The sequence below is a fragment of the Coenobita brevimanus genome, chromosome 90 (assembly GCF_032717465.1).
Source record: "Coenobita brevimanus isolate Jiangsu-jjx chromosome 90, ASM3271746v2, whole genome shotgun sequence".
Classification (NCBI taxonomy): domain Eukaryota; kingdom Metazoa; phylum Arthropoda; class Malacostraca; order Decapoda; family Coenobitidae; genus Coenobita; species Coenobita brevimanus.
In genome coordinates, this window is record NC_137043.1 from 26,268,700 (window position 1) to 26,285,730 (window position 17,031).

General features: G+C 42.7%; 1 protein-coding gene across 1 annotated transcript in view; it reads left to right on the forward strand.

The window, feature by feature from the left end:
• LOC145411644 (uncharacterized) overlaps nucleotides 1-11,479 on the forward strand; it is a 67,350-nt gene extending 55,871 nt beyond the window's left edge. Inside the window, exons 8-9 of the mRNA XM_080281650.1 lie at nucleotides 1,947-2,107; nucleotides 10,953-11,479. Coding sequence (XP_080137776.1) covers nucleotides 1,947-2,107; nucleotides 10,953-11,244 — 453 coding nt within the window. The 3' untranslated portion in view covers nucleotides 11,245-11,479. The remainder of the gene's footprint in view (nucleotides 1-1,946; nucleotides 2,108-10,952) is intronic.
• Nucleotides 11,480-17,031: the final 5,552 nt, after the last annotated feature.

Consider the following 17,031-nt stretch of genomic DNA (forward strand, 5'->3'; position numbering starts at 1 on the left):
CGATAGGGAAGGTGGTGAGGTTTATACGATGGTAGTAATAGTACCAGTAGTTGTAGTAGTTGCAGTGGTGGTGGGGTGGTGGTGGTGATAGTGTTGATGGATGTGATAGTGTTGTTAGTAGCAGTAGTGGTGTTAGTAGTAATGGTGGTGGTGCTAGGGAAGAGATTTTTCGCCATTATCTTTTTTTTCACTGATGGGGATTTCCATTAGCTGGTTAGTGTCTGGCCTAAACACAGTAGTCTCCTGCCTTAACCACTGCCAGGGAAAAGAATGGTAGGTAAAGCGTAGTATTTGTATTTCGTGGTATATTGTGGTAATCGTTATGGTGGTACTAAAAAGTTGGAAGCTGGTTAGAATAATAAAAGGTAGCCATAGTAGTACCAATAGCAGTAGTGGTGCCGGAGGTTAAGAGAGAATGGCCAGATGGCGGAAGACAGGGTGACATGAAATGATTCGTTTGTGGCCACAGATTCTGGGATTAAGGCGTCTCGCTGTCGGCAGATAGATAGATAGGTAGATTGTTAGGTAGGTAGATAGATAGAGTGATTGATAGATAAGTGGTAAGAGTAATATAATTTCATTGAATTTTATTTCGTAATATAATTACATAGCTTGGTAACACCATGATATATTATATACAATATATATATATATATATATATATATATATATATATATATATATATATATATATATATATATATATATATATATATATAATGGTTCAAATTACAATCTCAACAGCGGTGCTCAGTAATTACTGATCTTAACCCACATATACAAACTGTACGTAAAAAGTACGTCACAGCATCCCAGTGCACTATTGTAATAGTAGTAGTAGTTATTGTTGTTGTTATTGTTGTTGTAGTAGCAGCAGTAATCGTAGTCGTAGCCGTCGTCGTACGTAGTGGCAATGATATTCCTAAACTTATAGAAATGGCACAAGTCATATTTTTAAATTACACTCAGCATGACACCAACTACCACCTACAGGGTTAGCGGGCTTTCCTGTAGCAGTGTTTATTTGTGTCCGTAATTACGATGTCTGGATCTGCTAATGATTTCATGATCAGTTTTGATGATGTTAATGGTGATGATGATGATGATGACACTTTCTTCTTTGTTTTGCACTGATAACTCGTGTTCATGATTTCACCATCCCTCGGAGCATTCGGTTTTCTTTTGATTTACTTATGTGCTCGTGCTATGTTTTGTTCTTATCCAGTATTTTCCATTCTGCACTGAATTTAGACGTTCCCGCTTTGCTGATGTTCCGCTTAATGGTAACTGAAGATGTCCTCTTTTAATGGTAAGCGATGTCCTCTTTACACCAAGATCTGACGTCCCCCTGACTCCGATAACTGATGTCTCCCTCACACTGATAACTGATACCCCCCCTTACACTGCTAACTGATGTTCTCTTTATACCAATAATTCATATTCTCTTTACACCGATAGTTGATACCTCCTTTACACCAATAACGGATGTTCTCCTTCTCCCAATGACATATGTTCCCCTCCACTAGTTCACCTTGCTGTCTCCCTCTGCCCCCCTCCCACTCCGACGCTCCTTTGCCCAGCCTCACTTCCCTCACGTTCCCCACTCACTTCCCCCCATTCCTTACCTTTCTCCCAGTAAATGAAGTTTTCCTCCAGTAGTTCCATGCTCTCCTCCTCCCACTACAGCACACATACCCACACCCTCGCATCCTCTTGTACCATAGTCCCCTTACATTAACTTGGCCCAGGTTTTCGCCCTTTTGCAGCACATTTCACATAGCTCAGTGGTAGAAAGACAGTGCTACTGCTGTACATATTTTCCATAGCTCTCCTTCGTTCCTAGCACCATATTCCATTGTTAATCTGTCGTCACATCTCAACATTCGAAATGGAAAGTTGGCAGTTTTAGGCCAAGAGTAAAAAGTGTATACCCCGCCGTCCGCCAGGTCCGTAGCCACTACGTGTATGGCCCCCTGAACATCGAGCTTCTCTTCCAAACCGAACACGGCGTCAAGAGCATCAACTCCACCCTGAGTGCCCTAGCAGCCCACGCCGTCACCCACCTCAACGACTCCTCCTCCAAGCTCATCGATTTCCTCATAGACAGGTAACCAGAGGAGGAGAAGAGAGAAGAGAAGGGCTGTCTCAAGTGTGCGCTGACGTGAAGGGAAACTGGAGTGCTCGAGAAGGCTTGGAGACTCATGAAGAGGCGTTGGAAGATGTGGACAGGCGTTGGTTGTACCGTGAACTGACGTTTGGTTCCGTGGATGAGATGACGGATAGAACTTGGACAGACAGTGTGAAGAGACAGCCTTTGACAGACAGTGTTGTAAAGACAGTTAAAGGACAAGAGTGGACAGACTACGAAACGATAAGTTGGGACGGACAATGACGTCAAATATGTTTTGTGAAATATGGACATATTCTGAGAGATGTGGACAAGCGGAGTTAAAAACAAAACAACCCTCTTACCTCTCAAAACACACACACACACACACACACACACACACACACACACACACACACACACACACACACACAAACCATGCAGTTTTCACTCTAGTCAAACGAGGCTAAGTGACACGATTCCCAAGTTCTTTACCAAACAGAATCTCTTCCAAAGATTTCTGTATTTCCCATGAAACTATAAGTACAAGATTCACTTATCAAATAGGCAGTGTTAGGCTGAAATTAATTTTGAGAGTGCTAGTAGGAGAGACAAGTTAACTGGGAGGGGCTGGGAAAGGACAAGGAAGATGACATTAAGGTGGGAAAGTTAGCCAGTGGTTAATGTACTAAGCCAGAAGTGAGCCTAATTTATAGCCCAGCCCCACGTGTCCCCTACCACTACTTTCTTGGGCTACTAGAAGGTATAGGGAAATTAGTGTCACCTGTGAGAAGGTATGGAAGATGATGTGAGGTGAGAAAGTGAACCGGTAGTTAATGTAATGAGCCAGAGGTGAGGCCAATGTAAGCCCAGCCCCCAAGTGTCGCCCCTACCGCCACAGATCCGCGGCAGATGGCTCACTGGACCCCTGGACTTGATTATAGACTACCGGGCCGCCCCCTCCTCCATCACGCGGGTGCGGACGGGGCTGCAGGCCGTACAGTTCGACACACTCACCATCATTGACAGGTTCGGGGCAGAGATGTCTGACTTTAACATCATCAGGTGAGTTGGACTAATGACTGATACTAACCACCTTGAATCCGGTGACGTCTTCCTTTATTATTCGTGCTGCCTCCAGACGATTTTTTAAAATGAAACCTTTTGTACTGGTTAAAACTCGCTCCAGTTGATGAAAGGTGTCTGAAGACTATAAATAAAAAAAATCATTATAATAAAGCGGTTAACCCCGTCAATTAGCTGACTTATTATTAGTTTCATTATTTTACTGGAGAGGCCATGTCCTTCAGTCACGACCTAAAGTTTTTCGGATGAGAAGTGCTTTACCCCGGTAGACTTCAGCAAAAACCCATATCACGGCCCTGATGGTCTTGCATCTGTCTAGTACTTTTGTACTTCATTCTCTTTGTTACCGTCCCCAGACGATTTTGTTCAGTTTTAGGATACACACCTCGAACTGGGTTAGATACAGTCTTTATCAACTTCCTCAGTACGAAAGGCCTATCCCTTAGTTGAATAAGCTCGTTTGAAAGTAGCAAGAATAACTAAAATGACGTCTTCGGATTTAAGGAATTAATACACTCCACATGTTATACTTAGGACACTTTGCTTTGACACTTTTAACAGAACGATACTAAGACTGCTTTAAAATACCTCAAACTTGGAATCGTATACCTGACATCGTTAATGCTCTTATAAGTACTAAAGTTCATGACCATATACTACAATACCTCCGATATAACATGACTATTGACTAATTTATTTTGACCTTCACATTCTCTACTTCATGACGATATACTGTACATTTTCTGAAGTAAACTGACGGTCAGTATCTAACACTTGACTATTCAAACAGCCATCTCTGATCTTGACACCCTGTTCTTCATTCCAAGTAAATGATAAGCTGTAACTGTTCTTACATTCTAACTCTTTTATTACAGTATTACCTTTTTTCCCAAACTCTTTCATTTTCTCCACGTTTTTCCTCAGTAGTAAATAAATAAATAAATAAAAGAACTCTTCTTTCCATGTTTACTGTTCTGTAGAAGGCTGTTTGAATATAGTTTCCGTAGTGCATGAAAACTCAAAAGTCCTCCTCCGTCTTTCCCCCACACCCTTAGCCCACTATTCGACTATATGCCCTACTACGGAAACCGGACCCTGGCCCAGCAGCACACGACAGAGCTAGTAGTCCGCCACCTCTTCTCCAACGCTTCTTTCATGAGTCTCCTCCTTCGCGACGCCTTCGAAGTGGCCTCTTACGACAAGATCATCCCGCAGTTCGGCGCAGACACTAACTACTACTCTGTCATCAAGTACCTGATAGACGGGAGACCTAATGAGGAGAGGGGGAGGACTTGGGAGGCGGGAATATCTATACCTGGGGTGGCAGAAGATGTGGCTGCCTTCCTCGCCCGCTCTGCAAAACGGAATCCATCTCTAAGTAGCATTCGTAAAACTGGGAACAGAAAGGCGTAGGCAGGCCCCTATTTTATGACTCATTTCTAAAACACTATAATTCATTCATCTTATTTGTTGTAGTCTATTTGTCGCAGTTCAGTGGCAGAATGAGACATTATAGCGTCCATGTATCCTTTGCATTACACATTTTCGTAACTGGCACCATAATGTCTTAATATCTCATTATAGTTCAGCATTCAGCATGTAGAGGTGGCAGTTTTACTCCTACATAAAGTGAATAGAGAACTGTGAGGATGGAAAATTGTTAAATTGCCATCCTCTTTACATTTGCCTATTGGCAGCGAAGTAGAAGTATTAAACTTAATTCTCTTCTTTGTCATCATGTGTTTCAGTTGTGATGTCAAATAGTGGGGGCTTTGGCTTGTCCCTCCCGTTCTCAGATTTAGTAATATGGCCATTGAATTAGTGACCCTGACCAGCATACGTGCGCAACTCGCCCTGGCTGCTCTTGCCTCTGTTTCTCATTGACCTTATCGTGACTACTCCCTGGTCGCATATCCTGCCTCCTAATCCTTTGCTACACCTATCCTATCTTAGTCACTCTTTGGTCTATCCCATTTTTTTCCGATGGCATACTTCCGCTTCAACCTTGCAACTATCATGTCTATTTTAACTACTGATGTTTATCATGCTTTAGTTTCTTATTCCGTTCCTGGACGTACACAGGCCTAGCTCTTACTGTTTCATTTAACTCTGTTTCCTTGGAGCTAACTCATTACCACAGTAGGTCCTCTCCTTCACCTGTTGTATTCACCTGCTTCTTGGTTTTCTATCTTGATTTATCCTAAATTTCTGTGATACGTTATCTTCGCCTCTGCCTGTTCTAGTCACTGATGTGTCCTAGCTCTCTCCTTCACTTGCCTGACCCTAACTGTCCTAGAACTGTACCTCTCCCAGTTCCATTCCTAATCTAGCCAATTCTGCCATCCACTTTGTCTACCACCCATTCTTTCACCCCCCCACCGCCCTGTACCTCACATTTTGTCGTTTACCTAGCTCTTTCTCCTTCACCTACCTGAGCCTAACCCATTTCTGACACGGGACCTCGCCCAGCTCCTTTCCAAACCCCCTCATTGTAGCATCAGTTCTGGTATTTTATGTGGTCCAACAGAAATTATTAAATATAATAGGCGCCTGGGAATATTTGTACTTGACTCTGTTAATCCTCTCATAGTCACGTCAACTCTGGTATCTTATTTGGCCAAACACCAACTGATTATGTTCAGCTGAAAATGAAAGTGAATATAGAAGCCTGAGAGTGTTAATAGTCAGCTTTGCAATCCACCCTTCCTGCCACCCACATTTCCCCGCCTCCCAGCCCTCAGCCCACCCTCTCCCGCCCACACCAGAGGCATGCTTGAGACAGCCCTCCATTGTTATTATTATTGCTTGAATTTAATGTTAAGTGGAAAATTGTGCATCCACGTGCTGTTGCCCCTCCTTATGTGTATGTGTATACCAGTAATGTGTGATATTTATCATCGTATTTTTTGTGCTGGTAACATGTGTCTACGGTACTCTTGTACCAATATGTTTATACCTCTGTGTTTGTGTTTATTAATATTAAGTGATTGTGCGAGTGTATACTGGTAACTTATCTTTGCATATTTTCGTGTGTGTGTGTGTGTGTGTGTGTGTGTGTGTGTGTGTGTGTGTGTGTGTGTGTGTACAGTCTGGAACAATATTATTCCACTGCGTCTCCTTTAAACTTAGGGCGTGTCTATCACTTTCCTCCTAAACGCATCATATCAACGAGCATCTGTAGATTGGGAAGCATACCAAGTCTCTCGCAGTTTAGGAATGTTACACAGCAGAAGCAGATGAGAAGAGGAGGAGGTTAATATTAAGGCAAATTTATTATCAAGGGCAGAGAAACATACCAAGCCTCCCCTAACTTAGGAATATTAGCCAGCAGAGGAAAGCGAGATGAAGAAAAGATGAACTATTAAGCAAACATTTATCAAAGTCAAAGATATATATGAAGACCTTTTCAGTTGAGGAATATTAGCCAGTAGAGGTAAGTGAGAAGTAAATGAGGTCAAATATTAGGCAAACTTTTATCAAGGACAGAGAAACATGCCAAGCCTCCCTCAGCTTGGGAAAACTTAAGTGGAGGGGATGAAATATTTGGCGAATTTATTTCCCCGACTGTACCGTGCCCCCTCAGACCACGGTACCAGGACCTGACGGTAAGAGCGCACCCTGTGTATCGTAACTGGTACCGTCGTCTTCAGCATGCAGCGGTACAGCTGCTTTTCTACCCGCGCTCCTTCCTCACCCTTCGCCTGCGGTCTGCGCTGCGCCGGGCCGCATTTGTTCCTGCCACCACACCACATTAGCCTCTTTTGTTCTCTGTGTTAATGTACAGTATTGTACGTTGTGTTTGGTATCACAGTGCCGTTACTTGTTCAAATGGAAGAACTTAATCCACATTTGGAAAAGTTGCCTATTTTAGAGTTAGAACAACTTTTTCAAACGTGGCTATTATTCATCTGTATCTGACACAGCAGTTACTTCACTCTCAAACGCACTCATGCGCACCGCTGACAGAAAACTGTGTAGTCTGTTTTTCTTTTTTCTTCTTTTTTTAACATGATGCAGGATAAGTTTTAGATTGATTCAGACCAAGCTTTTGGAACAGTGTGGAGAATATCAGCCTACTTTTATATAATATGCTTCACAGGTTTGACTTGAATGATTCAGAATTGATCTGAATGGATCTGTTGGACATGAAGTAATCTGTAAGTACCTGAAGTTAATTAATTACAGTAGAGCCTCAGAGTAGGGACAAGTCTTATTTACATATATTTATTGGTATGACATCTGAACTGACCTTAAGTGACCTAAATTAACGTGACTGTACCCGGACAAACGGACTTGAACTAGTCTGACTGGGTCTAAACGTGACTGAAGTGACATGGAAAACTAAACGACTTTACTTTGACCTTTTGAATGGAAGTGGGTGAGCTCAAAATAATGTAATAAAGATATGAATGGATTTGAATAAACACCTGATTTGACCTAATTACATCTGAATTGACCTAATTTGACCTGATGTGACCTGAATGGATGTCAATGGACCTGAAGTAATTCAAATGGACCTGAAGTGACCTGAATGTATGTGAATGGACCTGAAGTGACCTGAATGTATGTGAGTGGACCTGAAGTGACCTGAATGTATGTGAATGGACCTGAAGTGGCCTGAATGTATGTGGATGGACCTGAAGTGACCTGAATGTATGTGGATGGACCTGAAGTGGCCTAAATGTACTGTATGTGAATGGACCTGAAGTGACCATGAAGTGATCTGAGTGGACCTGAGGTGGCCTGAATGGACCTGAGGTGACCTAAATGGTCCTGAAGTGACCTGAGGTGACCTGAATGGACCGGAAGTGACCTGAATGGACCAGAAGTGACCTAAGTGGACCAGAAGCGACCTGAGTGGACCTGAAGTGACCTGAACTGCCTTTGACCTACTCAGCCCGAGGACGTCACTGCTATTTCGTTCTCGCTGTCTGCTTTCTATATTTTTATTGTTGTAGTGAAAAAATGAAGGCTCTATATAGCTTCCCCAAAATACGCCACAGTTTTGAAGTGCTTAACCCTTTCATTCTTGCCACTTTTGGCGATATTCCAAGCTTCTGAGAGGAAAAAAGAACTGGAGGGGGTAGATGCAAGCTTCAGTAATCCTTTCAGTACTGAAGGTCTTTACCAAGCTGCATAAAATCGACAGAGATAGCACGAATAGAAGTAATAGCATAGTAGTATTTGTAGTAATAGTAGTAGAAGTAGTAGCAGTAGTAGCAAAAGTAGTTGTAGTAAACGTAGTAGCAGTAGCAGTCGCCCCGGGTTCATCTGAAACGTGAGCCCGATGGACTGCAGGTTTAAGTTCCTTTCTCCTGCAGCTCTGAATCCTCCTTTCTGGGGAGAGGGGAGTAGCTAAAGGACATTTGTATAACTTAGCAGCTCAATCATCCAGCTATATCGGTGCCATCACGTGAAGGAGCCCCTCCCCAGCACCGTAGCACGAGTAAAATATAAAAATTACGCCATTGGATTAAGTAGGCTAATTAGACCTGAAAATGATCTGAGTGGATGTGAATAAACTTAAACTGAATTAATTTGACCTAACCGACTTTACTTTTCATATTGTACTCTAATCAGAATTTAGGTATCGTGGCCGGGCGTGCGTGATTGTAGGTGTATGTGAATGACTGGGAATGGATGTCGGTGGAGTTGAGGTGATGTGGACGGACAAGGTAATGACTAGCATGATTGGGCTGGAGTGAATGTTGTTGTTCTTGCCCTTGTTGTTGTTGTAGTTAGTGTTTTGTTGTTCTTACTGTTTTGTTGTTGCTGTTGTTCTTATTGTTTTGTTGTTATTGTTCTTACTGTTTTGTTAGTGTTCTTACTGTTTTGTATTTGTTATTGGTCTTACTGTTTTATTGTTGTTATTGTTCTTACTGTTTTGTTATTGTTGATGTTCTTACTGTTTTGTTTTTGTTGTTAGTGTTGTTTGCCCATTGTTATGTGGACGTGAATCTGATGGACTGTAGACTGAAGTTGCCTTTCTTCTCCAGTCCACCATCCCCCTTTTTAGAGTACAGGGAGGGAGCTGAGGAACGTGTGTACAGCCTGGCAGCGGAATTACCTGGTTACTTCCATGCCACCACACGAAGGCGGCCCTCTCCACCACCGGGATGGACGTGAGGGGCCGGAGTGGGCTTGAAGTGGCCCTGGCTGACCTGACTGGAACTGAACTCGGCTGAATGGGCCTTATCTGACCTAGATTAATATGACTGGACTTGAACTGACTTGATCTGACTGGACTTGACGTGACCTGGCTGAACTTGACGTGACCTGACTGAACTTGACGTGACCTGACTGGATTTGACTTGACCTGATTGGACTGGACTTGACGTGATCTGACTGAATTTTCTCGTGATCTGATTGAACTGGACATGATGTGACTGGACTTGACGTGATCTGACTGGACTGGACTTGACGTGACCTGATTGGACTTGATGATCTGACTGGACTTGACGTGACCTGACTGGACTGGACTTGATCTGACTGGACTTGACGTGACCTGATTGGACTGGACTTCATTTGACTGGACTTGACGTGACCTGACTGGGCTTGATTGGACTGAACTTGACTTGATCTGATTGGACTGGACGTGATCTGACTGGACTTCACGTGATCTGACTGGACTTCACGTGATCTGACTGGACTTGAGGTGACCTGATTGGACTGGACGATCTGACTGGACATGACGATCTGACGGGACTTGATGTGATCTGATTGGACTGGACTTGACGTGACCTGACTGGACTTGATGTGATCTGACTTGACGACCTGACTGGACTTGACGTGACCTGAGTGGACTTGATGTGATCTGACTGGACTTGACCTGATTGGACTTGACGTGATCTAACTGGACTTGATGTGATCTGCCTGGACATGATTTGACCTGACGACTGAACTTGGCCTGACTGGACATGGTGTGATCGAACTGGACTGGACTTCTGACTGGACTGGACTGGACCTGACTGGACTTGATTGGACTTGAACTGATCTCATTGGACTTGAATTGACTTGACTGGAATAGGTGGAACTTTAATGCAGAGTGGAGGGGAGAATGTGGCTTAAGGGGCAGTCCGCTCTTTTGAAACCACTGGCGTCTCCCGTAAAGGTTCTGTTAACAGGCCAGTTGGTCACATGTCGCTTTCACACTCATTACGGACCCTTGAGAGAACAGAGTTTCATTCAGCTAAAAAAAATAAAAAAAAATATAAAAAAAATCCTCGGGTCAGAGATACCAGTCGACCGGAAAGTCTGATAAGCTTTGTTAAAGCAAATTGTGAGACTTCATATTGTAGATTATCAAGATTATCAGCCTAATACCGTAAATATTGAATCACCAAATAACTGAAGTAGACAGTGACACTAATCATGTTTCGAAACAAACCTGCTTTGCTGTGTTTCTGTACATTTGCAGGCCTGGAAACGTCACACGTACAGTATGTATCCAGATGGTGCACACGGGTTCCTGTCGTAAACTGTTCGCAACATTGTCTCATCCATAATGGGATAATGTTCTCATCCCCCCCCCCCTCCGTCTTCAAAACTCAGTCATTGCATATTTACTCCTCTGAGATGTGTGTCTGCACTTTTGAGCTGGGAGACTGAACCTGGACCAAATAATAACCAACTGGTTTTATTTTATTTGAAGAAAGTGGGGGTGATATATATCAAAGGTATACTGGATAATGATGATGCTGATGATGATATAATCGTTTCCATATTCGTGTATTGATATATTATGGTGCTTTGTTGCCAGCCCGTCCAGTTACGAGATCAACCTGGTGGGTGAACGCAACGCCAGGTTCAACCGTCTCAGCCACTCCGCCGTCACCCGCCTCTTCAAGCCCTACGGCAGGCTGGAGCGGCGACTCTTCAGAGTGTACAAGAGAGCCAGGACCAGGCGTATACCTGACGTGGAGAGGCAGGCCCGTAGGAGGAACAGGAACAGGAACAGAGGCGGAAATAGGGGCAACAAGACCAGGAGTGAAAATGGCGGGAACACAAGTACCGTGGCCACTGTTGAAGAGGGGACTCCTGAATTGCCCTAAATGCTAAAATATTGTGTATGTAAATTGTTAATATTCATTACATATTTAGCCACTTTTGTCACAGGTATATGGATTTTACTTGTTATTTTGATATACTACATATCAAAAATATATATAAGGTCACTGTTACCTGTTCAAGCTGGTTGGCGGCAGAAAGCACAAAGTAATATCACTCATTGACTTTCATTGTTTCAGCCGTTGTACAGTTGTTATGGTCTACAGCTTTCCAAAGCAAGTCTGATGAATCGTCCACAGCCATGTCCTGTTAATCACTGTGGCTTTAGCTTAGTCTCGTCACTTCTTGCAGGTTATAAGTAACTGATAGTGAGTGATTTCCTCATAAGTCACTTCATTCCAATTTGTTCACGTCTTTTCATGTCTTTCATCCTCCTGGATGCTTAGACCTCCATGATTCAGAATTTCCTTCACGCCATTCTTCCACATCCTCCTTGCCCTTGTCTTACCTTTCTCATTTTTTTTTCTTTTTCTTTTTCTTTTTTTTGTGTGTTCTATACACCTTTTTTTATCAATCTTTCACCACCCATTCTGTCCACATGACCACGTCATGGACTTTTCCGTCGTTTTACATCTTTTTCCATACCTCTCTCTCACCATGTCATTTTTTGTTCTTTTAAACCATTTGACCCCACATATTGACCTTAGTCACTTCATTTCTAACACTTCCACCCTTTTCCGGTCCCTAGCATTTAGGGTCCACACCCCGCGTCTATGCAACACAGTAAACACCACTAAGTCTTCATACATGCCTTTTTTCGCCTGATTAGACAGATCTTTACTCCCACATGGTCTTCAGCCAACCTTAGTACTTTGGACCTTTTTCGCATCCCGTGATTTACCTCAGGTTCTGGGTTTCTCTCTCCTGCGATGTCCATCCTCAAAAACAAAACTTCTCTTCCCCCAGATCTTCCCCATCTACACTTAACCTCATACCATTGTGATTTGCTCATTTATACATCTGATCACCTTGATTTTTATTACATTCACTCTCAGTTTCTTCCCCATACAAGTTCTTCCAAACTTAGATAGAAACTCTTGAATTTTACCTTCATAGTCTGAAACCAAAGCCGTATCATCTGCAAAAAGAAACTGCTCTCCTTCCCAGTCTCCCGGTCTCCCTATACCCATGAATTTTACCCTCTCCCAGGACCCTCACATTTACTTTCTCAATAGCTTATCCATAAACAATCTCGTATTGAACAGACATAGAAATATTACGCGTTTCTGGCACATCTTCACCCATATCTTTTAAGTATTCTGTCTCCTCCTTCCCACTTGTGTACATGCCCTATACTCCCATAGTAAAAGTTCTTCGTTGCGGTTAAAATGTTCCCACTTACCTCATGCACCTACAATACTTATCGCAACGTGTCCTGTCAGCCGTCATGTGCGTTCTTCAGATACGTTAAATATATATACAGAACAACAAAGAAAACCGACATACTCATTTCACGCGCAGGGCAGTACTAGTCCTCGATCAGAACACTACTACAAGCAAACCGCCCCCCTCCCGATATCCACCCATCAGAGCCAATCGAATACCCCTGTCTAAGCTTAGAACAGGACATCACCCATCTCTCCTCAGTTATCAGCTTAGATTCGGGCTGGATAGGGTCAGAGATGACGCGCGTCCCCCTTTCAAAATAGATCCACACATTATGGAGCACCGCACAAAACGTGCCATACTAAAATGCAGACACAGTAACAACAGTGCACGGAACCTATGGGACCACCCCATACGGGCAGTAGCTTACATCTGGTCCATGGTCTGCTCGGCCAGGTGGATCGGGGTTAAGTAATAAAAGCAGATCCCTGCCTCTCAGTGTGTACTTTTCACACGTTTCTCTGAGCAAACACCTGCTCCACGCTCCCTTTGCCACACTTGAAACCTCCCTCTCCTTCCGTAATATGATATTCTGTTTGAGCACCAGTCTCCCATACAACTTACTTGGTATGTTCAAGAGACCCACTAAAATTTAAGCAGTCCTCTTATCACCCTTGCCTTTTTACAGAGGCACAGCACAGTACATGCAGTCTCCCAGTCTTCAGGTACAGTACCTCGCCGTGATCCAAACACTGATCAGATCTATCAAACCACCCCTCGACACAGTCCCCTCTCCCCCTTCTTCGTGAGACAGTGCAGCACTCTCCTCCATTCCTTTTGCATTCCCATACTTCAGTTTCTGCAATGCATTCCTCACCTCCTCGCTTCTTGTCTGCCACACTAGATGACCTCTTCGTGTAAATTTGCACCAACCACGTTTATCATGACTGCCAATTGGTCATCATTTACATTTAAAGCTTGTCAGAATAATCAGTCGGTTTCTTGTTGACCCAGTCAATCCTGCTCCATTTGCTTCCCTTATCGATTCATGTAGGCTATTCCATCCCTCATTGTCGTTGTACATGTCCTTCCTTCCTAAGTATTACTTTACTGTTCCTGAAATTCCGTGATGTCATTTACTCTGGTTGTCAACTACAGTACCACTCTCTTGACTTCTTGCTATTTTTTCATATACTCTTCCCACTCCTGTACATTCTCTCAACACAAGTAATGCCCATACAAAGCCATTTCCCTATCCCCAGGTTTCTCTACCTCTCATTTCACCACTCACTACTCTTTCTTCTTCCCGTCCTCATACTGCATATTTCGTAACACTCATAATGCACCATCTCTCATTCTAAGTCACTCTCTCGTATTTTCCTGATATCTCACCACACATAACTCATTCGCAAGTTGCACATTCATCATTCTGTTCCACGCACATCCCTCTTCCTTCCACCACTACACATTTCCACAACTGCCTCAACCAAGAACTTTTGCCCCTCTAAGAAAGTTAATATCAAGCAATCTTTTCACGTTTGCACTATTAACTAGGCGTCCAGTCCACAGTGATAACCAGAGTATTTATAACACAAAGAAGTCAGTTTAAGTTCTGGATCTTCGTACGCATTTTATATTGTGTTGTGTTCATCGGGTCAAGATAAGGGATCCAGTTGTAGGCATTAAATGCACGCTACTGTGTGTGTGTGTGTGTGTGTGTGTGTGAGAGAGAGAGAGAGAGAGAGAAAGAAAGAAAGAGAGAACAGAATATACTCTGTAGTAAAATTTTTCAAATAAATAATGCACAAACTTATTTTTCATCACAGATTACCAGTTACCACATAAGGTGCATTATTCGGTGAAAGAAATCATGTCTTATTTTTGTCATATGTATAAGTTAATCTAATAGGCAAAGAGGAGTTTGTTTTATCATTTGTTCATTTACTGTGGTGATAATTGTTATTATTATTGTTATTATTATTATTATTATTATTATTATTATTTATTATTATTATTATTATTATTACTATTATTAATGTGGTAGGTGGGGGCGCTCACCATCCACTCACTCGATGTAGTGCTCCCCTTGGGTGTCTGCCCTTTCCTCTCCTCCATCCTTCTTTCCTTCCATCCTCTCGTGTCTTTCTTTCCTTCATTTTTCGTCTTCCTTCTGCCTGTGGGTGACTCTACAATGAGTGACAAGCCAAATGACTTCCTGTACACCAGGAAACTATTTACTACGCTGGGTGGTAACCTTATAACCAAATTTTGGCGCCTGGTGGTTTATTGGGTAATTACCACTCTCCAGTCGGATTGAGCAAGTGAAGGTTTATATCCAAGGGATGGTTGGGGTTTATTGCTCACGTAATGCCACACAGGGATGAGTGAGGTTGGTCACTCTCATCTTAAATGTCAGGACCAACTTGCCTAGCTCCGGGCTTCTACGCTCTTCATGGGGCAGCGTAGGATTGGATGATGATGATGATGATTATTATTACTGATTTTTTTTTTTTTTACTACTACTACTACTACTGTTACTACTACGACAACTACTGCTGCTACTATTACTGCTGCTGCTGCTGCTGCTACCACTACTGCTCCTACTACTGCACCTACTACTACTACTACTGTTATTATTGTTGTTGTTGTTGTTATCATTTATTATATTTATTTTTTTAATCATCATAAAATTCTTGAGCTTCATTCGTGGATAAGACCGTTTGTTTCTACGTTTACCATATTAAATACAGCTGCCATACATTTCACGTCCAAACAAGAGTGAATCAGTGCGAAAACTACAACGAAAAATTATTTACCACAGTATTCAGCTGCATGAGATTCTCATTTACCGTAAGAAATATAGTTGTTTTACTTTAACTTGGCCCATTTTTTTTCCCTTCTGCAGCTAATTTCTCGCAGTTGATGGTAGAATAAGACAATGCTGTGGCTCTACCTCCTTCCCACCGCACCTCTTCGTTGCTAGCATTATATTCTAGTGCTAAGCTATTGCCAGAACTGGGTGTTGAAGGAGAGATGGCACTTTTAGGTCAAGTTGAAGAGAGTTTAGTTAAGATCTTCTATAAAAACACATCCAGGAGTGAGATTCCCTAACAAATTTGCGATCGATTCCTTGGCGTAACTTTGTATATACTGTATATATATATATATATATATATATTTTTTTTTTTTTTTTTTTTTTTTGAGGAAGAACAGGGAAAAGAAACTACACAATTTTCCCATATCTACTGTTCTTCCTCAAAAAAAAAAAAAAAAAAAAAAAAAAAAAACGAGAAAAAAATGATCGTAGCTTCTTTTCTTCTCCAAGGATAGGGAAGGGAGAGTGCAAAATCTTCCCGCGTTTATGTAGTTCCTCCTGTCAAAAACAAGACGAGCGAGGACAGGGAAGCGACCTATGTTTGAGAATACGACCCCAATTTTAAGTTTGTGTGGAAGGGCACGATGCAAAATGGCTGAGGGAAATGAGCTCGAGTAAGGAATAGACATCACTGCTTGGCTAGATACGTATGCGGTGGTCGTCCAGGCATCACCGTCCGCAGGAACACACGCCGTCGTAGTAGTGGTGGTGGTGGTGGTGGTGGTAGTATTAGTAGTGGTAGTGGTGGTGCTGGTGGTGGTGGTAGTTGTTGTATAGTGGTAGTAGTAGTAGCCCCAAGTTCATCTCAAACGTGAACTCGGCGGACCGTAGAATGTAGACTTCTATTGCTGTCTACCACCTTCCATTTGAAGGACAGGGAAGTAGCTGAGGGACGTTTGTATAACCAGGCAGTTGAGCCCCCTGGTTATATCGGTGCCATCACATGAAGGTGTTCCTCTCCAGCACTAGGTTCGTTTGGTGAAAGGAAGAAGTTGGCATGGAAGCCTCGCAGATAGTGAATAAACGGAGAGGGAAAGATGTAAGTGTAACCATCATGACAGAGAGAGAGAGAGAGAGAGCTTTGCTTGTGAACTGCATAAGTTAGCGGACCGGCAACCAAATAAAGAGGCTGGTGGAGGTGGTGGTGGGGGGTGAGAGGAAGGATTCAACACCTTTACCTCCCCGGGAGTAAAACCAGGATAATGATGCAGAGGAGTTTATCGCGACAGTGTGTCCAGGCATTTGGAAGTCAACGGATCTTAAATTTGGCTGTCATTTGTTCAGTTTTTCCTGGAAAGAACAACTTTTCTGCAGGTTTCTTGTCTTTGGTTCTTTCTTATTCGCATAAAGAAATATTGCTGGAAGCTATTGGTTAGCTGAGTTGATGGCATGAAAAGGGCAGGACATCTGTCTTCCCTTTCCTGCCTGAATAGAAGAGGACAAAGCGAACGAGACAGGATTTTTCTAAGAATTTTTACGCTACCGTCATGTAGCATTCTGGAATCGAGAAACAAATGCAGAAATATTGCAGTAATATTAGCACAAACTTTTGAGGTAGTGTGAGACAACT